The sequence below is a fragment of the Citrus sinensis genome, chromosome 7 (genome assembly GCF_022201045.2).
Source record: "Citrus sinensis cultivar Valencia sweet orange chromosome 7, DVS_A1.0, whole genome shotgun sequence".
Classification (NCBI taxonomy): domain Eukaryota; kingdom Viridiplantae; phylum Streptophyta; class Magnoliopsida; order Sapindales; family Rutaceae; genus Citrus; species Citrus sinensis.
In genome coordinates, this window is record NC_068562.1 from 9723954 (window position 1) to 9745202 (window position 21249).

General features: G+C 31.6%; 2 protein-coding genes across 9 annotated transcripts; both read left to right on the top strand.

Annotated features, from left to right (window-relative positions):
- Positions 1-672: 672 nt before the first annotated feature.
- Positions 673-13464, top strand: LOC107177347 (receptor kinase-like protein Xa21). 7 transcript variants are annotated; one of them, XR_008056558.1, is made up of 8 exons: positions 673-1470; positions 5125-5481; positions 5699-7711; positions 7819-8213; positions 8630-8679; positions 8781-8849; positions 9151-9298; positions 12942-13464. XR_008056558.1 is itself a non-coding variant. In XM_052444627.1 (4 exons), the coding sequence occupies exons 1-4, from the start codon at positions 735-737 to the stop codon at positions 8178-8180; spliced, it is 3468 nt and encodes a 1155-aa protein (XP_052300587.1). In that variant the 5' UTR covers positions 674-734; the 3' UTR covers positions 8181-8297. The 7 variants fall into 7 exon arrangements, 1 of the variants encoding a protein (XP_052300587.1); XR_008056555.1 differs by lacking the exon at positions 12942-13464 and adding an exon at positions 10290-10518 and having other exon boundaries at positions 8575-8679; XR_008056556.1 differs by lacking the exon at positions 12942-13464 and adding an exon at positions 10290-10518 and having other exon boundaries at positions 8575-8650.
- Positions 13465-13913: 449 nt separating this feature from the next.
- LOC102622607 (coatomer subunit beta'-3-like) lies at positions 13914-16528 on the top strand. Of its 2 annotated transcripts, XM_006465499.4 has the most exons (9): positions 13914-14261; positions 14416-14436; positions 14557-14618; positions 14733-14824; positions 14929-15254; positions 15365-15496; positions 15585-15733; positions 15918-15986; positions 16224-16528. In XM_006465499.4, exons 1-9 carry the CDS (start codon positions 14253-14255, stop codon positions 16300-16302), a joined length of 939 nt encoding a protein of 312 aa, XP_006465562.2. In that variant the 5' UTR covers positions 13914-14252; the 3' UTR covers positions 16303-16528. The 2 variants fall into 2 exon arrangements, with proteins under 2 accessions (XP_006465562.2, XP_052300588.1); XM_052444628.1 differs by lacking the exon at positions 16224-16528 and having other exon boundaries at positions 15842-15981.
- The last annotated feature ends 4721 nt before the right edge of the window (positions 16529-21249 follow it).

Here is a 21249-nt window from a genome sequence, read left to right on the forward strand (position 1 = left end):
ATACTCTATACTATCCTAGTAAGTGGGACTATCACTTACAAATGCTATAAGTAGCATTATGGGGGGAGAGCTTGGAGAGCCAAGTTTTGTAGACAGTGAGTGGTAATCTCCAAGCACTCTTGCTGGAAGCTATTTGTAGTTCCTTGTTCTTGATTAATAAGAAAAGGTTGGAAGTTGGTGCTTCCGTAAATCTTGTGTGCCTTGTGTTTGTGTTTCGGTTGCTGTATTGTTGAAAATCTTGGGGTGTGTTTCACACACGTAGCCTCCGTTGCGAATTTTCGAGTGGCTGACTAAGCAGAAAACTTAGCGCCATCACGGGCTTGCCGCATCAAAGAAAATAGCCTTGTGACACCTAGCAAAATGGTTATCGTTATCGTTATCTTGATCTTGATAAATACAAAAATAAAAGGCTTAAATTAATGATAAGCTAAGAGATAAGGCTAACCACTTTAAACTTCTAGAGCACTAACGAATGCCAAGTATGCTGCCATGTCATCTAACATATTTGAATTTGTATTACTTAAGTTTGGTAATTCTCCGCTACAATATTTTCATCATCGTCTTCCTATACGATTTGAGAATCTAACGTATTTAATCAAAGTGATAGTCTCTCTTTCAATCCGTGAACGAATGCCCAATAGATTTTTTGGGATCAGGACAAAAGGACTGGCCTAATGCTTGGGGTCCACGTAAAATTTTTCCACATTTGAAGTTTCAACAAGTTATGAGTTGACATGTCTCCTCTGTTTTTATTTTTGCAGCTTCTCAGAAATTTCGGTTCATTATATATATGCTTGGTAGAACCAATGTTTCTTTGTGCATTACCAGTCCTACCATACACTTGCAATCTGAATACAGTCATGGAAAGAATTCCTCTTCTGATCAGTATGATGATCAAAGTTCTCTTAATCCATTGTTTGATTCTTATATCCTTAATTATTACAGCTGTAGCAGTCAACACAATTACTATTACCACAGACCAAGATGCTCTTCTTACCCTGAAACCTCATATAGCTCACGAACCTGGCAATCTTTTGGCCAAAAATTGGACCTCAAATACCTCTGTCTGTAATTGGATGGGCGTCACTTGTGATGTCCATAGCCATAGAGTCACAGTCTTGAATATTTCTCACCTAAATCTCACAGGAAGCATCCCTTCTCAACTTGGGAATCTATCTTCTCTACAAGCACTTGATCTCAGTTTTAACCGGTTTAACGGAACCATACCTTCCTCCATCTTCAGCCTAAATTCACTACAAATACTTGATCTCAGTGATAACCAACTCTCTGGTTCTTTCCCTTCTTCCATCTTCAATATGTCTTCTTTAAAAGTTGCTGATTTTAGGAAGAATAGACTGTCTGGTGAGTTCCCAGCAAATATTCCCAATAAACTCCCGGGAGCCATGCAGAAAGGAATCGGAAACTTGACCAAGCTTGAGAAGTTATATCTTGGCCATAACAGACTCCAAGGTGCGTACACAGAGCTAGTATGTAAATAAACTTTGCAGTATCACTCCTGATATCTTACCTTAATTAGTTAATTTAACCACCGATGCTCAATTTTAGAAAATCATGAAGGTTAGTAGCAATAGTAAAAGTTGTTGATTTAGTAGTTAAAAAGTGCAAGTGGTTCTGTTGTCATAATTTTTTTGTCAATTGGTGTAGCTACTTTGTCCAGTTTGCAAACTTTGTTCTTTTTAGTCTATACTTTAATCATATTTGATTGTTTATGAGCCATAGACTGTTTGTATTTGACATGAAAGGAGAATAGGACTACAGTTAAATAGGAAATGTTTGGTAGCTTGGATAAAGCTTAGGATTGGATTAGATTTAGGACTAAAGTTTAATCTCATCCAGCGTCATGTGTGGCTGTGAAACTAATGGATTGGTCTAAGATTTACTCTAAATCTAATGGGACTAGGGGTGGGCATGGGTTGGGTTGGAGGGGATTTATAAAAATCCAACTCAACTTACTATTGAATGGGTTGAGATAAAAATTAATTTAACCCAACCCAATAAATATATTTAACTCAATTCAACCCAACTCTTAAATCATCGGGTTGGGTTGGGTTGATCAAGTTGAAACTTTAAAGATCAAATCAAAATTAAAAATTAAATAATTAAAAAAGATATGAAACTTGTTAAATTAAATATAAATATATTATAATATGAAAATTTCATTCACGGTCTAGTATTTAAAGAAGAAAGTTAAAAAATCAACTATCTTAAAATTAAGAAAATTTCAACAAATGAGCTTTTAGATTTTATTCCTAGCTTCCCGCATCTCTTTTTCAAAGTCCAAATTCAGACCTTTTAAATAATTAACTAGCATCATGTCCTGTAATAAAATGAATGTGATTTATAATTATGTGTTGCTAAATGTTTATTGAAAAATAAAGAGAAGCTAAAACCAACTTACTTTCAAAATTAGACTTGCAAGATAATAAATTTACCAAGCAATTATATACTACTACGTCAATCAATAACCATAGCTCAGTTGGAATGTTTAGTTGTTTACCAACTCTATAACATATAAATATTATCATTTACGTGGGTCGGGTTGGTCAAATACATTAATCATAATTAAACCAACTTAACCTGATTATTAATTGGGTTCGAAAAAATTAATCCAATTAACTCACAATAACCCTTCAACCTGTCAAAATCAGATTGGGTTGGGTGGGGTTGGGTTGAGTCCATTGGGTTGGATTGGGGTTACCCGCCCCCTAAATGGAACTACTAATCCTTATTTTAGTTTGGGTTAAGTAGGATAAATTTAAATAAAGAATTGGACTATTGGCATCTTTCTAATCTCTTCACGAAACCTCTTTTTCAATTATATTTATTTTATTTTTGAAAATATTCTTTTTTCTTTTCAACTACACTTCTAAAATGTTCTTTTTTCTTTTCAACTGCACTTCTAATTTTTCATTTAATTTTTTTATTGTTAAAACTTAAAGTCGTATTGTGCTATTTTTTATTTCTTTTACAATCTTATAATTACCTACACATATATTAAAAAGCTTTCTGCGTGATGAATTTTTGAATAGTAATCATTGGCTTAAATTACACATATTTTAAATTATAATTTGAAAGCAATCTTAAGTACAAAAATATTTAATCAATAATAAACATGAAAAAAATAATAGATTATTCTAAATTTGTACAACTTATTTAGTTAGATAGAAAATAATGGGTAGAAAATTAAAAAGAAAAAAGGATTGATTATGAATATAAGTAATTTGTTTAAAAAGGGGAAATTATCACTGCACCACCTCTTTTTTGCCTTATATTCATCCAACTATCAAAAAATTCTAATATGTTCTCTGCACCACCTTTTTTTTTTAAATTTGTATCAACTAGCCACTTTTTAACTAACACATTTAAATAATTTAAATGAAATGACAATTTTACCCCTAAATAAATTAAAAAACCATTTTATTTTACAAAACTTTGAAAAATAAGAAAATTATAATTATAAAAATATCCCTAAGTTTAATAAAAAATAAATCCCAAATAAAAGTGCTCAGCTGATTTTTATTTAATTTAGATTTTACAAAATTTTAATAATTATTTTTATTAAAAATTATAATTTTGAGAAATTTTAATAAAAATGACTGAATTTATTTATTAAAAATTATAATTTTGCAAAATTTTATTAAAATAATTGAATTTATTTATTAAAAAATAAATCCCAAAATTTTAATAATTTAGGGACTTTTTATTAAATCCCAAAATTTTGTAATTATTTTTATAATTATAATTGTTATTTAGATTTTTATTAAAAATAAAAATTCTAATTTTGGGATTTATTTTTTATTAATCTTAGGGGTATTTTTAGAATTATAATTTTCTTATTTTTTAAAGTTTTTGTAAAATAAAATGCTCTTTTAATTTATTTAGGGGTAAAATTGTCATTTCATTTAAATTATTTAACAGTGTAAGTTAAAAAGTGGCTAGTTGATACAAAGTTTTTAAAAAAAATTGGTGCAGAGAACATGTTAGAATTTTTTGGTGGTTGGATAAACATAAGGCAAAAAAAAGGTAGTGCAGTGATAATTTCCCTTAAAAAAAATTGTGTGTGTTTAATTCTTATTTGTCCTCAACTATAATTTTATTTGAAGAGGGGTTTTATAAGGATAATGGAGGGGTGCCAATAGCTTTAGTCTTAAATGAAATGTTTTTTTCCTCTTTACCAGTCTTTTCCTTTTCAGTTAAGCTAATTATAAATTTAAACAAAATATAAAAAAGAAATTAATTCCATAGTTTTTAACCTAAAATTTTATATAATATTAAAGATCAATATTTTATTCAATAAATTATTTTAAAATATACTTAATTTATCAAAATTTTCACTAATTTATTTTAAATTGCATTTAATTTAAGATTAAATATTAAAATTTTAATTAAATAATTTATTTAAATGTGTAATTTAGTATTTGATTATTGTATAAAATATTTGTTAAAATTTAATTAAATGTTCAATTTATTTTATTTAATTGATAATAATATATCTCATATGTAATAACATGTCCATGAACATATGATATTTGTAATTAATGTCAACTTAAGTACTATTCAAGTTCATTTAAATTTAATTTAATATAGTCTAATCCGATGGTGTAAAAAATGTAATACAGGACTCTAATCTAATGGTACCAAACATAATACAATACTATATAATCCAGCTTAATCCAATTAAATTTATACCTTTCTCTAAAATGTATAAGGATTAAGTGCTGAGCACTTAATTTTAGTTGTTAGGAAAGGGAAATAAAAAACAAATTGTAACCATTAATTCAATGCTCAACACTAAAGAATAGAGATGACAATTTATGACGTGATCGATCAACTCAATATGAATAAGATATGATCTACTTAGTTTGAATTTGTGCTTAGAGTTTCAAACACTCAATCAAGCTCGTTTATCTCATGCTCTATATTCATATATATTATAAACCTCCACAAAATGGAGGGTGTATTGAAGGTTGTCATTTTATCTACGGCGTAATTGAAAGTTGACCGAAAAATGTATGAAGTTTGACTTATATTCATGTCAGTGCTGTAGTTGCAATTTATTATCAGGTAACCATTCCTTAATCTAGCTTCAATCTTTCTTAACAGGCACCGTTCCTTCTCAACTTGGAAGTCTATCTTCACTGCAGTACCTTGATCTTAGTTTTAACCAGCTTTTGGGTACCATTCCGTCCTCCATCTTCAGCATAAATACACTGGAAATACTTGACCTCAGCAATAACCAACTCTCTGGTTCTTTCCCTTTTTTCAACATGTCTTCTTTACAAGTTATTGATTTAAGTGACAATAGACTATCTGGTGAACTGCCAGCAAATATTTTCAGCTATCTTCCTTTTGTGCAATTCCTTTCTTTGGCATTCAATCAATTCGCCGGACATTTACCAAGAGAAATTGGGAACTTGACCTCGCTCACATCAATTGACCTTAGCGAAAACCACTTGATGGGTACGTACCTTTAAACCACTTTTAATAACTTTATAGCTTGTTATTTATTAGTTATATCTATTATCTAGAACAAACCTGGTAAGTATCTACATATTAATTCTTACTAAAATACATGCATGTCGACAAAATTTCTCGACAGAATTCTTTGATATGATACAAAATTAGTCTTAGAATTTTTTAGTTTACATGCTTCCTTAAATAATTGATGAGTATGCAGGTGAGATACCACATGAAATCGGTAATCTTCGTAATCTACAGGCACTGGGGCTTCTAAGTAACAACTTAGTCGGTGTTGTTCCAGCTACACTCTTCAACATATCAACACTGAAAATACTTCAACTCACAAATAACACTCTCTCGGGATCTATTTCATCAAGCATACGCCTTGCACTTCCAAATCTTGAGCTTTTTAGCTTGGCGAATAATAATTTCAGTGGGAAAATTCCAAGTTTCATCTTCAATGCTTCTAAGCTCTCCATTTGTGAGTTGCCAGATAACTCATTCTCAGGATTTATTCCCAACAGGTTCCACAATATGAGAAACCTCAAGGAGCTCAACTTAGAATATAACTACATTACATCTTCAAATCACGAATTGAGCTTTATTTCTTCATTGGCAAATTCCAAGAAGTTAAAAGTCTTAAGCTTAACAGGAAATCCTCTGCTGGATTGCGTCCTTCCAAGTTCCATTGGTAATCTTTCCCTTTCTATGGAAAGATTCTACTTGCACAATTGCAACATTCGGGGTAGTATCCCTAAAGAGATGGGCAACCTAATCAACCTGATAATCATTCGTTTAGGATACAATAAATTGAATGGATCAATTCCGAGTACACTGAGCAGACTCGAGAAACTCCAAATTTTGGGTCTTGAAAATAATCAATTAGAAGGACGAATCCTGGATGATATTTGTCGTTTGGCTAGACTATCTAGTGTTTACTTGGACCACAACAAGCTTTCTGGATCAATCCCTGCTTGCTTCGGTAATCTAGCTTCTTTAAGGAAACTCTCATTCGCTTCCAATGAGTTGACTTTTGTACCCTCAACTTTTTGGAACCTTACAAACATATTGATGGTTGACTTGTCATCAAATCCTTTGAGTGGCTCTCTTCCACTAGAAATTGGAAATTTGAAGGTTCTAGTGGAATTATATTTGTCAAGAAATAATTTATCCGGTGATATTCCAACCACGATTGGAGGGCTAAAGAATCTACAAAATCTATCCCTAGGAGATAATAACTTGCAAGGCTCAATTCCGAATTCAATTGGTGACTTGATAAGCTTGGAATGCTTAGATCTGTCCAATAACATTCTTTCTGGCATTATTCCTTCATCCTTAGAGAAACTCTTGTACCTCAAATATCTAAATGTCTCTTTCAATAGACTAGAAGGGGAAATACCTAGAGGAGGAACTTTGGCAAACTTTACAAGTGAATCTTTTATGGGAAATGATTTGTTGTGTGGTTCACCTCATCTGCAAGTCCCACCATGCAAAAGCACCAAAACTCGCACTAATCAAAAATCACGAAAAGTTGTTATTCTCCTAGGAGTTGCTTTGCCTTTGAGTGCTGCCTTCATAATCATATCCATACTGGCTTTTAAATTTGGGTTAATCTCTACGTGTCGAAAAGGAGACACAAAGTTGTCAAACATTCAAGCTAATATGCCTCTGGTAGCATGGAGAAGATTCTCATACCAAGAACTTTTACAAGCAACAGATCAATTTAATGTAAACAACTTAATTGGCAGTGGAAGTTTTGGTTCAGTATACAGAGGCAGATTTCTAGATGGGATGGAGGTTGCAATAAAGGTGTTTCACCTGCAACTTGAGGGAGCATTGGAGAGTTTTAATGCTGAATGTGAAGTGCTCAGAAGTATTCGTCATCGGAATCTTGTTAGAATTATCAGCAGTTGTACCAATGATGACTTCAAAGCTTTGGTACTAGATTACATGCCTAAAGGAAGCTTGGAAGCTTGTTTGTATTCTGACAATTCAAATTTGGATATTTTCAAAAGATTGAACATAGTTATTGACATTGCATTAGCTTTAGAATATCTTCACTTTGGTCACCCAAATCCTGTGGTTCACTGCGACATAAAGCCTAGTAATGTACTGCTAGATGAAGACATGGTTGCACGTTTGGGTGATTTTGGTATTGCAAAGCTCTTAAGTGGAGATGAATCCATGAAACATACACAAACACTTGCCACAATAGGTTACATGGCACCAGGTTTGTTCTAAACTCCCATTTTTATTCATTCATTTTACATTATATAATTGGTTTTTCAAGAATATTATTTATGAATTATCTAACTATGAAATTGATATGATCCACAGAGTATGGAAGGGAAGGACAAATATCGACAGAAGGTGACGTGTACAGCTTCGGAATTATGTTAATGGAAATATTTACAAGGAAGAGACCCACGGATGAAATTTTTTCTGGAGAGATGAGCTTAAAACGTTGGGTTAATGACTCATTACCTATTTCAATAATGAATGTTGTGGACCAAAACTTACTGAGTAGAGAAGACAATCATTTTGTTGCCAAGGAGCTTTGTATATCATCGGTGTTCAGTTTAGCTGTGGAATGCACAAGCGAATCACCTGATGAAAGGATCAACGCAAAGGAAACTTTAGCCAGACTCGTAAAAATTAGAGACACACTGTTGTCGAAAGTTGAAATGGTCCCAGCATAAGTCTGTCAGTTGCTTTTCTTGTTTTCATTGGAGGTATAGTTGCTTCTCAATGTCTATGACGGATAGCTTTTTGTCAATTCCTCTCTGATTTTGCTAATCTGCATTATTTTCAAATGATCCTTTAAGTCTCTATCTTTTTAATTTATCTAATTATTGTGTATTGAATTTGAGGCTCTTATTTTAAAAGATATTAAAATAATTCATACGTAGTTGAAATAGGTGTTGGATTTTAAAACCAGAACCTGTGTACGAACTACATATCATCGAAGAAAATAAGCATAATGTTACTATTCGCATTTGGAATGTTAAGTTTGTAACAGCTTTTATGACTTTTAAATTTAGTTTTGATGACAGAGTACTCTGTTTACTCTGAAAATCTTGATATTTGTTGTAGGCTTTGCAGCACTTCTTAAAATTCCTCCACTTTGGTTTTTTCATTTTAATTGCAGCATCCTCCATCCCGATTTCATGTGAGCGGAATTCAAACCCTACATCTCATGTACTACCTACTCTTACCAGCTGAAACCAAGTAGTACTGATGATTTTGCTAATTTGTTGTTTCTATTTTTTTTAACCCTCTCAAAATTGTGAATATTACAGGCTCGAAAACACTTTGAACCATGGCCTTGAATTAGTTTGGAGCATTGGATACTAGAAAAGCTCATCACAGTGAGTTTCTAGCTCATATTTATAGCTTGCAATTAACTTATTGAATGATGTACATTCCGTCTTGGCGTTTCTCGTATATACTAATTTATGATGTCTCATCTTACATACTGATTAGCCTACTACATCATCCAAGTTACCATTTTAAATTATGCCTCTAAAATTATACGTGAGCATTTTAGGCTTTTCTAATCCAAAATAAGGCCTCTAAGTTCTATTAATAGGCCTTCAATTTGCTGTTTGTAGCTGTCAAAATTTCAACGCAGGTAGGAGAAAGCTTTTAATATAACTTTTTATTTTATAGAACCAAATAACGTTAGTTGCAGTTCTGGAGGGATAGGGATTGCAAGTTGCTGAGCATCTGGGAATTGCAAGAGCTGCAGTTGTCGCTTTTGGACCCCGAAGCATGAAGCTTGCACTGTCACTTCATATTCCAAAGCTTCTTCAAGCTGGTAAGTTACTTAACATGTTCCCCTTAGGACAAGTTAAGAACTACTGGTATTGTGAACTCTTTGAGCATACGCTTACTGATGAAAACATTAAATATACAGAAATAGGAAATTTGGAATAAGAGTTTAAATAGTTCAACCATTATACTTGATGGCATCACATTGTTATCAAATCAAACAAAAGAAACAAGAATCTCTAATGTGAAACCCTTGCGTAAAATTCAAACTCAAAAAACACAGTGATAAACAGCAACATATGATAGTAGAAATGTGGAAAGATTTGACATTGACTTCGTGCTCATTGGCCATACAGATTCTCTGGAAACCTATGTAGCGACATCCCTCATTTCTAGTATTATAGAAATCACCGTGATAAATGGCAACATACGGTAATCACAATGTGGAAAGATTCGCCCTTCACTTCATGCTCATTGACCATACAAATCCTCTGGAAACCTATGTAGTGACATCCCTCATTTCTGGTATTGCAAAAGAGCTGAAAAAAAAAAGGAAACAATAGGATAGTAATACGTAAACAAAAAACATTAATTTAATTACTTTGACAAAATTACTAAGACACTAACAACTTGAATTTCTCATCGATTTCATCTCATTTTAAAAGGAGAAAGAAGTAACCAATCAATAACATCCACATCTATTAGAAAGACAAAACAAACTGAAAGACCCAAATCTACTTCATAACGCAAGATTCAAATGTCAACGCAAGATTCAAATGTCAGCATTTTTAAATGAAAACTACGTACTTTATAGTACCAGATCAACATATTCAATTCTCAAGAATATTAACCATAGAGTGATTCCATTTAGCTGATAAAAGTTTCTAGTGTAAAATGATTTTTTAAAACAATTACCTGCAACTAAATTGCCATAATGCTTGCATTTCCATTTCCTAGAGTGAAATTTTATGTTAATTTTCTCCAATATTTTAAAATATTTTTTAAATTTGAAGAGTAAAACCATTTTATTTATGCAGTTTTTATGCTTGAGTGAGTGGTTACTGAGAAAGTATCAGAGTAAAGACGCTAATGTCAAAAACCAAAATTGCACTGATCGTGAGTTCTGGAGCACAATTAGAATGCCACTTGGTCACAATTTCCACCATCTCTTTCACATTATTTTTGTGTGAGTTCTTTTCATATCATTTTTTGTGAGTTTTTCAAATTAAATACACGTATATATGAATGTGATTAATTAGCTTGTTATTTATTATCTTATGAAAATTCTCGTGCATGTGAGGGTGGGCCAGATGGATGTCCCAAAATGCTTCACTTGCTCATAACATCATTTGAGCTGGCTTGTACACCTACTGAAAATACGAGATATGGCCTTGCACATTAATAAGACAAAGGGTTCGTTTGGGATTGCTTTTGTAAGGTTTAAAAGTGATTTTGAAAATTTAAAAATTAATTTTAGTGTTTGGTAAAAAAAAATCAAAATAACTTTTATCAAAATCAGTCCCTCTACATTTGATTTTGAAAAGTAAAAAATGAGTAACTTTTAAATTTTAATCACCCTTTAATATAATTTCATAAATATCCTCAAAATTATTACCTAAACCCAAAATTATTCTTATTCAAATTGGAAACAAAATTAATATTTTCACAAATTTTTATTATAATTCATCGATATAAATTTATTAATATCAATTTGTTGGTCAAATATTATTAAATTTGTTTCACTAAATTATAAATTTAATTATCTATTGTTTTATGATAAAAATAAAAAATAAAATCAATATATTATTAAATTTATTTTTTAGTGAAAATTATTATAATACACAATCAAAAATATTATATGTACATGTTTTTATATGTATAAAGAAATTTTATCCTACATTATGTACATTTGATCTATAAATAGCCAACAATATTCTATCTATAATTAGCCAACATACACAAATGATCATGACATAGGAACAAACCATATGATTTGTAAATCAACTCATCACACAACATGTTGAGCATCTACTCTGTGCATAAAATTTATATTAATTTTCTCCAATATTTCAACTTTTTTTTTTCATTTTGCTCCTTCTTTGTGTGTATAATCCTATGCATCAATGGTATCCATCTATGTCATGAAAAGGCACTCATCCTTACCTTGTCAAACCAATATCTACAATAGTTCATGCTATGTGAATTTTCGTTGTTTGTGAACACATCACTTTACTTTCACCATGCACATTTGATTGCGTACTAAACACCGTAATAAAAATCAAATAAAAAACAAGAAACCTAATGTCAAAACTAAAGGTGGTTTTTGGTTTTAAGAAAGGGGAGCAGAGGAGAGGAAATAAGGAGAGGAGTGGAGAGGTGATGAGAGGAGAGGAGTATGAAAATTAATTAATATTGTTTGGTTTCACATTAAATTTGAAAGGAAAAAAAAAATTACAAATTTTTTTTGGACAAATATAGCCATTATTTTTAGTGTTAAAATGTTAATATTATTAATAAATAAAAAATAATTAAACTATAAATTAATTTAATCTAGAAAATAAATTAATAAAAAATTTTAATTTTATATTATATTTTTAATTAATTCATTATTATTTTATAATCAAAATAAGTAACATTGCTAACTAGTTATATACTTAATTTAGTTTCTAAACATTTATGATTATTGAAAACAATAATATATTAGCCTGTTGAAATTATCTAGTTAAATAGAAAATTTTATTTTTAAAAAAAATTATAGCATCAAGTCATGGACAGCAGTCGACCGCTACCGCCATTGACCACTACCGTTGACCTCCATTGACCATCTTTTTTATCGCGTTAAATATATAAAAATGATCAGAAATAGATGATTTACTCATTGGAAATATTAATTTTGCTGAAAATACAATATATGGTCAGAAATATGGGAGTTACAATTTTCTCAAATATTTAAACAAGATTTGAGGTATATAACATTGTGTTTTAGTACATTTCTAACTTCATAGAGTTGTAGATCATCTCATGAAAAGTCCATTCCGGTAGAACTTCAGCGAGTCTCCAATGACAATCCGACAATCCACTTTACTGCTTTTCTTTTTTTGCAAATAAGTTTATCCTATTAATTTGAGAAAATAAATTTAAATTATTTGCACTTCAACTTATTTAAAATTAATTTTTTTAGAAGACAATATTGAAATTTTTACATCCCAATGGATAAGGAATTTAAAATCCTTACCCGTTAATATGGAATACAATTTTTTCAACTTGATGGAAATGGAAATTCAATTCCATTAAAATTGTTCCAAGTGAAAAAGAAATCAAAATTTTTTCCTATCTCTCCACTCCTCTACCCCCAACCAAACATGTACTAAAAGCATCACAAAATGGTGATGAGCATTAACTTATAATTGTCGCCAGCATGAACAGATTTGCCATTGACTTGGTGCTCCCTATATCCGTCGATATCGTAGTTACAGTCCTTGTTGTCAGTGTTACAAAAAACTAAAAACAACCAAAAAAGAAAACAACCTAAAAATCACATTAAAACCAACGATTAAAACAGAAGTTTATAAATTACGGTTCTAAGGAAAAGTTTAGAACAAAATTGAAAGCATAGGCAACCTTGTAGTGAGTAGTAATGGCAATTTTGTCCACAAATCTGCATATCCATAAAAATCCACCCATTGCAGGTGAAATTGTGGATAATGGACCTGCCACAGGACAGCGAATGAGTTTGGTGAATGAAAAAAAATCCGTCAGATACTTGTGAGAATACCCACTAACTTGCATTAGTTTTTTTTTTAATAATTTGAATTTTGATATTTATTCAAGAAAATACATAAGGTAAGAGTGAGATCTAATACTAAGCCAATATATATGAGATAATTTTATGAATCATGTTGGATGGATGTTACTAATAGTTGTGAGTGAGATAAAGACCTTAATTCTTGGAGTTTGGAGCTTGTTATTGATTAAGATGGACCATGGGTGCTACTCTTGGATGCTATTTGGTGAATTGTGGCTCTTTGTTATTTTTTTAAAAAAACAAAAAACAAAAGTACTTTGATGGACTTGTGTATTGTATATTTAAATTAGAAAATTTTGTTAGATTACTACATTTTGTGCATTTGTTTTAATATTGAAATTTTTATGTTCTCACTTACATTGCTAAAAATTAGAGTAAATTATGTCATGTGTATTTTTTAGGCTAAATTTATAGTTTCAATTATGTAATTTATAATTTAGGTTTGTGAACTCACAAAAAATATATTAGATACTAGTGTGGATCCGGTAATTGCTCAAACCCGTAATAGGGGGGTTTTTGGAAAAAAAGATGAATTGTCATAAAACTTTGTTTCTTAAAATAGCAATTAGACTATCTTAGATTATTAACTTAAGATTTATCAAAAAATTATTAACTTAAGAGTAAATATCTTTTTTTTTTAAATCAGGATTAAAAAAATGAAAAGGAAAAAATGAATATTATTTTACCCAAAATTATAAACCCAAAACAAAGCCTTTATTTTAGCAGGCATGTCACATCGGCTGGAGATAAATACTTAGTGAAAAGACATATATCAATGAAATTTAGGAATTATTGTTTTGAGTGGTTGCTTCATGCATGTATGGACAAATGGTGAATCATTCAAACCAATTTTCAGAGGGTGGCACAATTGGTTTGAAAAAGATAACGAACAATCAAAATGATGCATAAATGGAAAGTCAAAGCACGTGGGCAATTAATTCATGACCAATCAAAACTTGATCTTAACCGTCGATTCTGGCGCGTCAGAATAATCGACGGACAAAACCACGTCAGATGACAACATCTTGCCAGGCAAAGCTATTGACTTTGGTCGTCGGGTTATGTTCAATTTTACTTAACGGCAAAGCATCCTCGTGTATATATATGGAGATAAGTAAGTGTTGCCTCATATTCTCACAAAGCAATTTCCATAAATAAATTTTTATATATTGATCGACATTTTCAAATTGCAACTATGGAAACGGTGAGTTATAGATATATTAATAGAATTTTGAGAAAAACGAAATTGGATTGCATTAATAGAATTTCCGATTTTAGACATGAACTTATGTTTTTTTTTTTTTTTCTCTCTTCGTTTTGTATCTCCTTTGGGTCATAAATATGATGAATTGTCGCAGCCTCTCGAACTTCAAATTGAGGTACGACTGAATATCCTCTTATGCTTGAAGCAACTTCAATTTATTCATTAATTATTTTAATGCAACTTTATTTAAATGTTTTTTTTTCCTAACTAGCTTAAAATAATTTCCTGATTCCAGAAAGAATTCATCCAGAAATCTGATAGGGTAAAATCCGTGGATTTTCACCCAACTCAACCATGGTAAGCATTAAATTACACTCTACACCCCACGTGTGACACACAATAATTCAACATTGCTTTAATTAAGCTCTGTTTTGAAAGCCCGTTGCATGATAAAAATCTCATCTCATGCAGGGTTCTAGCAAGTTTGTACTCAGGAACTGTGTGTATCTGGAATTACCATTCTCAGACAACTGAGAAGTCTGTCAAGGTCACTGACTCACCAGGTACATTACTCATTTATGCCTTCTTCTTTCTACATTATAGAATTTAGCTATTAGCTCTCTAGCTTCTTGTTTAGATCCTTATCTGCGTTTTCTAACATCTGCAGTGAGGACAGCCAAGTTTGTGGCACGAGAGCACTGGATCGTTTGTGGTTCCGATGACAAGTTCATACGTGTCTTCGATTATAACACAATGGCAAGTGTCAAGGAATTTGAGGCACATGAAGATTACATAAGGTCTCTGGCTGTCCATCCTACTTTCCCATTCGTGCTGACGGCATCGGATGACAAGCTTATAAAGCTGTGGGATTGGGAGAAGAATTGGGAGTGTACACAAACCTTTGAGGGACATTCACATTATGTAATGCAATCGGCATTCAACCCAAAAGACCTCAACACTTTCGCAAGTGCATCACTTGATGGCACCATCCAGGTATTGGATATATGCCCATTGGGCTTGTTTGCTACAAACTTGGTGATTAATTTTCTTTCTTGTGTTAAGTATGTGATTTATGTTCTGTTCATTTTTTTTCCCCATTTTAGATTTGGAACATGGACTCATCTGCTGCAAAGTTCACATTGGATGCACATGAGAAAGGGATAAATTGCATCGATTACTTCATCACCAATGATAAAGTTTATCTCATTACTGGATCCGACGATTTCACTGTCAAGGTTTGAAACTTATGAAGCTTTTATTATAAATTAATTTAATGACTCTTTCCAGTTCATCGAATAAGCGATTTTGCTTATGTGTAAGTAGGTGTGGGATTATGAAACCAAAACTTGTGTACAAATCTTAGAAGGCCACACGAACAATGTTACTGCAGTTTGCTTTCATCCTGAGCTTCGCATCATAATTACAGCTTCTGAGGATGGCACAATTCTCATATGGAATGCTACTACTTTTAGGTAATAAAAGTTTTCTGATTGATAAAACACTAAATTCTAGCTTTGGTGACGCGGACAGAGTAATCTGTTTGCTCTGTTTCATACAGAACCTTGTTACTTGCATTGCAGCATTTCATTTCAAGTACTACACAGACGTAAACCAAACTCCCCTTTTACAACCCAAAATTTTCCTTAAAACTTTCAGGCTCCAGAATACGCTGAGCTCTGGCCTTGAACGAGTTTGGAGCATCGGATACAAGAAAGGTTCAAACCAGTAAGTTTCTTGATCAATCCCCCATCTTTCTCATTAATAATTATTAAATAACTTTCAACTTATTAATTCACATATGGCTTATGATTAGCTGTATTTGCTTTGTTTACTACTGTATGGATCTGTCGTCTTACAATTCTTTTAGTGTACTAAATTATCAAACGATTTATTTTAATCAATTCATCATTTTAATTTATTTATCAAACAGTTAATAAGCTTCTACTGTCACTGTCTAATCAGGGTTGCATTTGGTTGTGACAATGGAACTCTTATAGTCAAAATTGGCAACTCTTCTGGCTGTGACTCCGTGAACTGCTAACTTTCGGAAGGAAAATTTGAAGTTTAATGTCATATGTGTCTACCGTGTGTGCTTGTCTCTCATATGAAGGGAAGATCAGGAAGAATAATGTTATGTACTAGTACCGGTGCTTTAGCTTTTGTTGCCGCTATGGTTGGGACTAATAACTTCTAACGGCAAGAAATGTTTGTATTGTGACTAGTTCGTGAAACTTTGTTTAATATAATCTGTGATCGTTTTATTTGTTTGTTCTAAAGTGTGATTATGTGACTATTGTCTGCTCCTGTTCATGCATGGAGGCCTAACTTTGAACCAAGTCATTATTGGAACAGAGATCAAAATCCAGAGTCAATTTCTGTGCTTTATGTGGCAAAATTAAGCCAGATAGATTGTATTAAAAAACAAAAATGTGTTTATTCAAAAAAGAAAGAGTAAAATGGATTGAACAAAAATATAATTTCCTATGTCTATTCAACATTGATATTTTCTCATATAAAATCATTTTGAAAAATTTTTTGTCCTAAAAATAATGTGTCGCCTTATAGTAACACTACAACTACTTTCAATGGAGAATAAACTCTTCTTTTGAAACTAAATCCAATATTAATGTGGATTAATTAGAAGAATAATCCAGCCTCTTCTTTCTAAAATTTCGATAATAATTGTATAATTATAAGAATAATTTCAATAGAGTAAAAAGGTACATCTACGAATTCAGCAGTGAGATCATTGCTAAAGATAACCCAATTAACTTCCAAAAAGGTTCCAGTTCTTCAAAGCATTCTATCAAAACCGATATTCGTCATGAGACAGAACAAAGTTTTATTACTGGGAAAACCATATCCTTCCATAGTTTGAACACCCTAAAACACAGAAAATAAAAGTGCTATTCAGTTCGCATAATAATTTGTAATATAAATTATTGGGTAAAGCAGCAGAACATATATACTGCATTTTTTGTCTCAAACTTTTAGCTAAAGATGAATAAATTAATGGGGTTTTAGTGTGAAAATATATGCTAAACATGTTAATAATTAAATAAGAAAATTGAACAATGAGACATTAATGCATAAACAAAAAATATGAACCTACTGTGCCTAAAAATCACAAGATTAATTTGTGTAATTAGCCAACATACACAGATGATATAGGAACAGTGCATATGATTTGTGAATCAACTCATCACACAACGAATCTAATTTGTGCATAATTTTATATTAATTTTCTCCAATATTTCATTTTTTTTTTCATTTTGTTCCTTCATTGGTGTGTAAAATCAGTTATGAGCAAAAGCTAATGTGTCAAAAAAATTATATTTGATCTCGAAAATGTTTTGAGGTGCAAATTAGTCCTGTAGTTGATATATATATATAGTTGTAAGTTAGTGGGCTTGTGGCACAATTAAAATGCTATAACTGGTTACTTACCTTCCCTTTCATGCCATTTGCGCGTGTGTGAGGGTGGGAACTTGGTTCCGTTAAGCTGGGACTCTGGCATGATAACACAGCTATAAAATGGAAAAATGGCCTCATATTATTAAGAAAAAAAAAGAAATGAACTACAATATACGTAAATTGAAAGATTAATTTATAGGTTAAAATTTTGAATGACATTTCCATTCTATAAAATATAATCAATCTCTAAAAGAACCACACACATAGTTATACAGTTATCATGTATATTCAAAATTATTGTACCAATGCAAAGTTACAATGCATCATAACTAGATAAAGTATATGGGTAACTCCGAATTCGAATCCTGAAGAAGGTAGGGGGTTCGGAGGAAAAAATTAATTTGTATCACTTATGTCAAAGCATGAAGGGTACTGATTACTGAAAGTTGATATCTTTCATTTTGACATAACCGCACCAGATATGACAACATAAAACTCTGAGCGTCGCAAAACTATTGACTTCGAGCATCGGGTTATGTTTATTTTCACTTAACTGCAAAGCACGTACATAAAACTTCTTGAGTATATTCACATAAATATGCACAAGTGTCGCCCATATTCCCACAAAGCAAATTTGGATAAACCACGATTCTGAGATGTTACAGATATCAATTATGGAAACGTTGAGCTGTTTGTTAACGATTAGGATTAGACTAAAATAATTAACTTTTGGATTTTAGAAATAACCTAATAACACTTTCGTGACAGAAAACTCTGTTTACTCTGTTTTATGCAGAATCTTGTTACTTGCAGTATTATTCCATCTTTAAAATTTTAGAAATTATGCACGCTTTGCAACGGAAGTTGTTATATAAATTATGAGTAATTTGAAGTTACTCACAATTTATAAATCCAGTAATAGAATCCAATGTAATAGATAATTCTTAACTTACAAGTAATACCAAGGTTTAGCATCGTGTTAATGCATTAGTAGAGTCCGGGGCCTATGATTCCAATAATTGGAGTCGATTTCACACAACATAAACAAAAACAAACAAAAGTGAGAGAGCTAATTAAATTTAATAGGCAAATATAACAATGGAGAGACTAGTTCAAAGTTTATTGTAACGTTGATTTTCATGATGTGATGATGATAATGGCCTCAGGATCTGTGGTGCAGTCTGGTCCCTACAAAAACAATCCAGTGACTGTGAAGCTAGCAAGTAAAGCAGTCTTGGCTGTGCTGATTTCATTTGCTCTTGCTATATCAAAAAGGTATTCCAAGTACTTAACATAGTTCGACTTATAGATCCTTATTTTTACTTGACTGTTAGTGATTTTTCTTAACAGTTGTTCGATTAAAGGATTTGTCAAACAATTACTGATATTTTTGGCGGATGTCAAAGAGGTTGTGCGGATTCATGCGGTAAGAAATGCAAAATCATCAATGCTCCTTCACCAAGTCATGTTGAATAAGAAAGCAATGATATTAGGGCTGTATTGATAAATTGTTTTTTCATCTGTCATTAGAATTCATAGTAATATGTTGTAAGCACTTTAAAACGAAAAAGCTCAGAGAGATGGATCTTCTACTAGAACATTATTAGACGTTCATTAATACATCTGCATTCTAGGTGCTATATCAATTAAGATATAAATTTTGGACTAATTAAATCCTTAGCACAGAATGTGTTCTAGGGTTAAGATTCACCAATTTCTTTTATTACGTGGCAAGTGTAGCAGATCTTTAAAAAGAGTCCAAAAAATGAAGTTAGGAGAGAAGAGGATCTAAGTCCGTAATTTTTGTATTTTTATAAACCTTTTATTTTCTTTTTACATGTTTTTGGGTAGGTTGTCTTACATAGAAAGTACGGATTTTTGTGGAAATGGAATCCTAAGGGTGGATTTATGTAAAAATTTTGGCAAGACTTCTATGATATTGGTCATAGAAGGTAAGTTTTACATAGTGCTTAAGATTGAAATTTTACCTTCTATGACGAATAGCAAGCACGATAATAAGGCCAATACAGTAAAGAATCAGCTTAAGGTTGAAATTTTAAAATAACACAAGATATCAAGGGAAGCAATTAATTCAGTAATGGAAGGCAAGTCCATGAGAAGATTTGTCCTTATGGTCGTGATAATGACCGTCCTCTCGTTAACTTTAGCCCAGGCTCAGTCTGCTTCTTGCCAACTGAAATGCCAGATACAATGCGGCTTCACCAGAGCAAGAGCTGTTTGTGTCAGCGAATGCTTAAAACACTGCCGGCAGGTGCAAATTCCAGGGCCTGTGGAAGTGGAATATTGTACCCTTGGTTGTGCAAGTTCCATCTGTAGAGGTTTAAGCTCTGGTAATGTATAAGAAATCTTTGAGTTTACACTCTTACATGCGTAATTAATCTGCTGGTAATTATTGTATGCATACGTCTGTTTATTTTGAAATGCGAATTTGACCTCACGCAATGGCATGCGAGTCAAATCCACATTCAAAAAATATGCAGACGTCCGCACCAGATATATATTGTTGGCTAGCTAGCTAAGACTTCATTTCTGATGAACTTATAATTGTGAATTTGTTAGACGCAGCCAAGACGGAAGGCTGTATTGATTTATGCTCCAAGAATTGTAGCAGGTTTTATGCCGCTCCTCACTAGTTCTGATACAATTTGAGGACATAAGAATAAACAAATGCTGAGGGCTCATGAGAATAAGAATCCATGTCACAGTATCATCATGCATGCATGTACACTGTGAAAAGAAATAAAACTATGATATATTCAACTTTGAAGTTTAAATTTTATCAAGCACCTCTCTGCTTCTTCATCTGAATCGTACCAAAAAAAAAGGAGGATATATACATTATGTTAATTAATTCAAATGAGGGACTTATTGGGAGGATAGAAATTTGGACTGTCTATTAAAATCATAATTGTCATATACATATCATTGTATTAAAATATATAGAATTTGAGAGCAATTGTATTATTCAAAATCTATCTTTATAGTAAAATCATGGATTTTAAATTAAATGACAATTTATGATTGGAAATTAAATAATATTTCAATCAGGATGGCAAAAATATCCGAATCCAGATATTATTAGGTAAATTATTAAATTTTAATTTATGCAGATTCGAATATTCAGGATATATGTCCGCAATTCGTACAAATATTACCTGCATCCGAATCTGTTAAAAAAAAAAGATTCAAATCCACAAAAAAAAATGAAGATCCGGATCTGTAAAAAAAAGGAGGATCTGGATATAAAAATATCAATCCAAATCCAAATCCAAATTTTCCCTAAATATTAATGTATTTTAGTATATTCTAGTTATTCACTTATATTGTAATAAGAAAATTACTCTTCAATAAGGCCACAACTATTTTGCACAAATAAGTTTATACTAACTGATGTAATATGAGTAAATATATTGTATAAAAACATCACTCATCCACATAATTGAAAAAATATAACTGTTATTACTTTTTAAACAATTCTCTTCATACCATATGGATTGTACACACTAGTATGTACAAAATTGTTTGTACCTATATTATTATTGAAAAATAAACT

What these genes read in the sequence shown, in the direction of transcription:
- LOC107177347 (XM_052444627.1), top strand. Translation starts at nt 735, where the DNA reads ATGTCTCCTCTGTTTTTATTTTTGCAGCTTCTCAGAAATTTCGGTTCA. An exon ending in TGGCCATAACAGACTCCAAG is followed by an intron (nt 1,471 to 5,124) that starts GTGCGTACACAG and finishes CTTTCTTAACAG; the next exon opens with GCACCGTTCCTTCTCAACTT. An exon ending in AATAGGTTACATGGCACCAG is followed by an intron (nt 7,712 to 7,818) that starts GTTTGTTCTAAA and finishes TATGATCCACAG; the next exon opens with AGTATGGAAGGGAAGGACAA.
- LOC102622607 (XM_006465499.4), top strand. An exon ending in CACTTGATGGCACCATCCAG is followed by an intron (nt 15,255 to 15,364) that starts GTATTGGATATA and finishes TCCCCATTTTAG; the next exon opens with ATTTGGAACATGGACTCATC. An exon ending in TACAAGAAAGGTTCAAACCA is followed by an intron (nt 15,987 to 16,223) that starts GTAAGTTTCTTG and finishes CTGTCTAATCAG; the next exon opens with GGTTGCATTTGGTTGTGACA.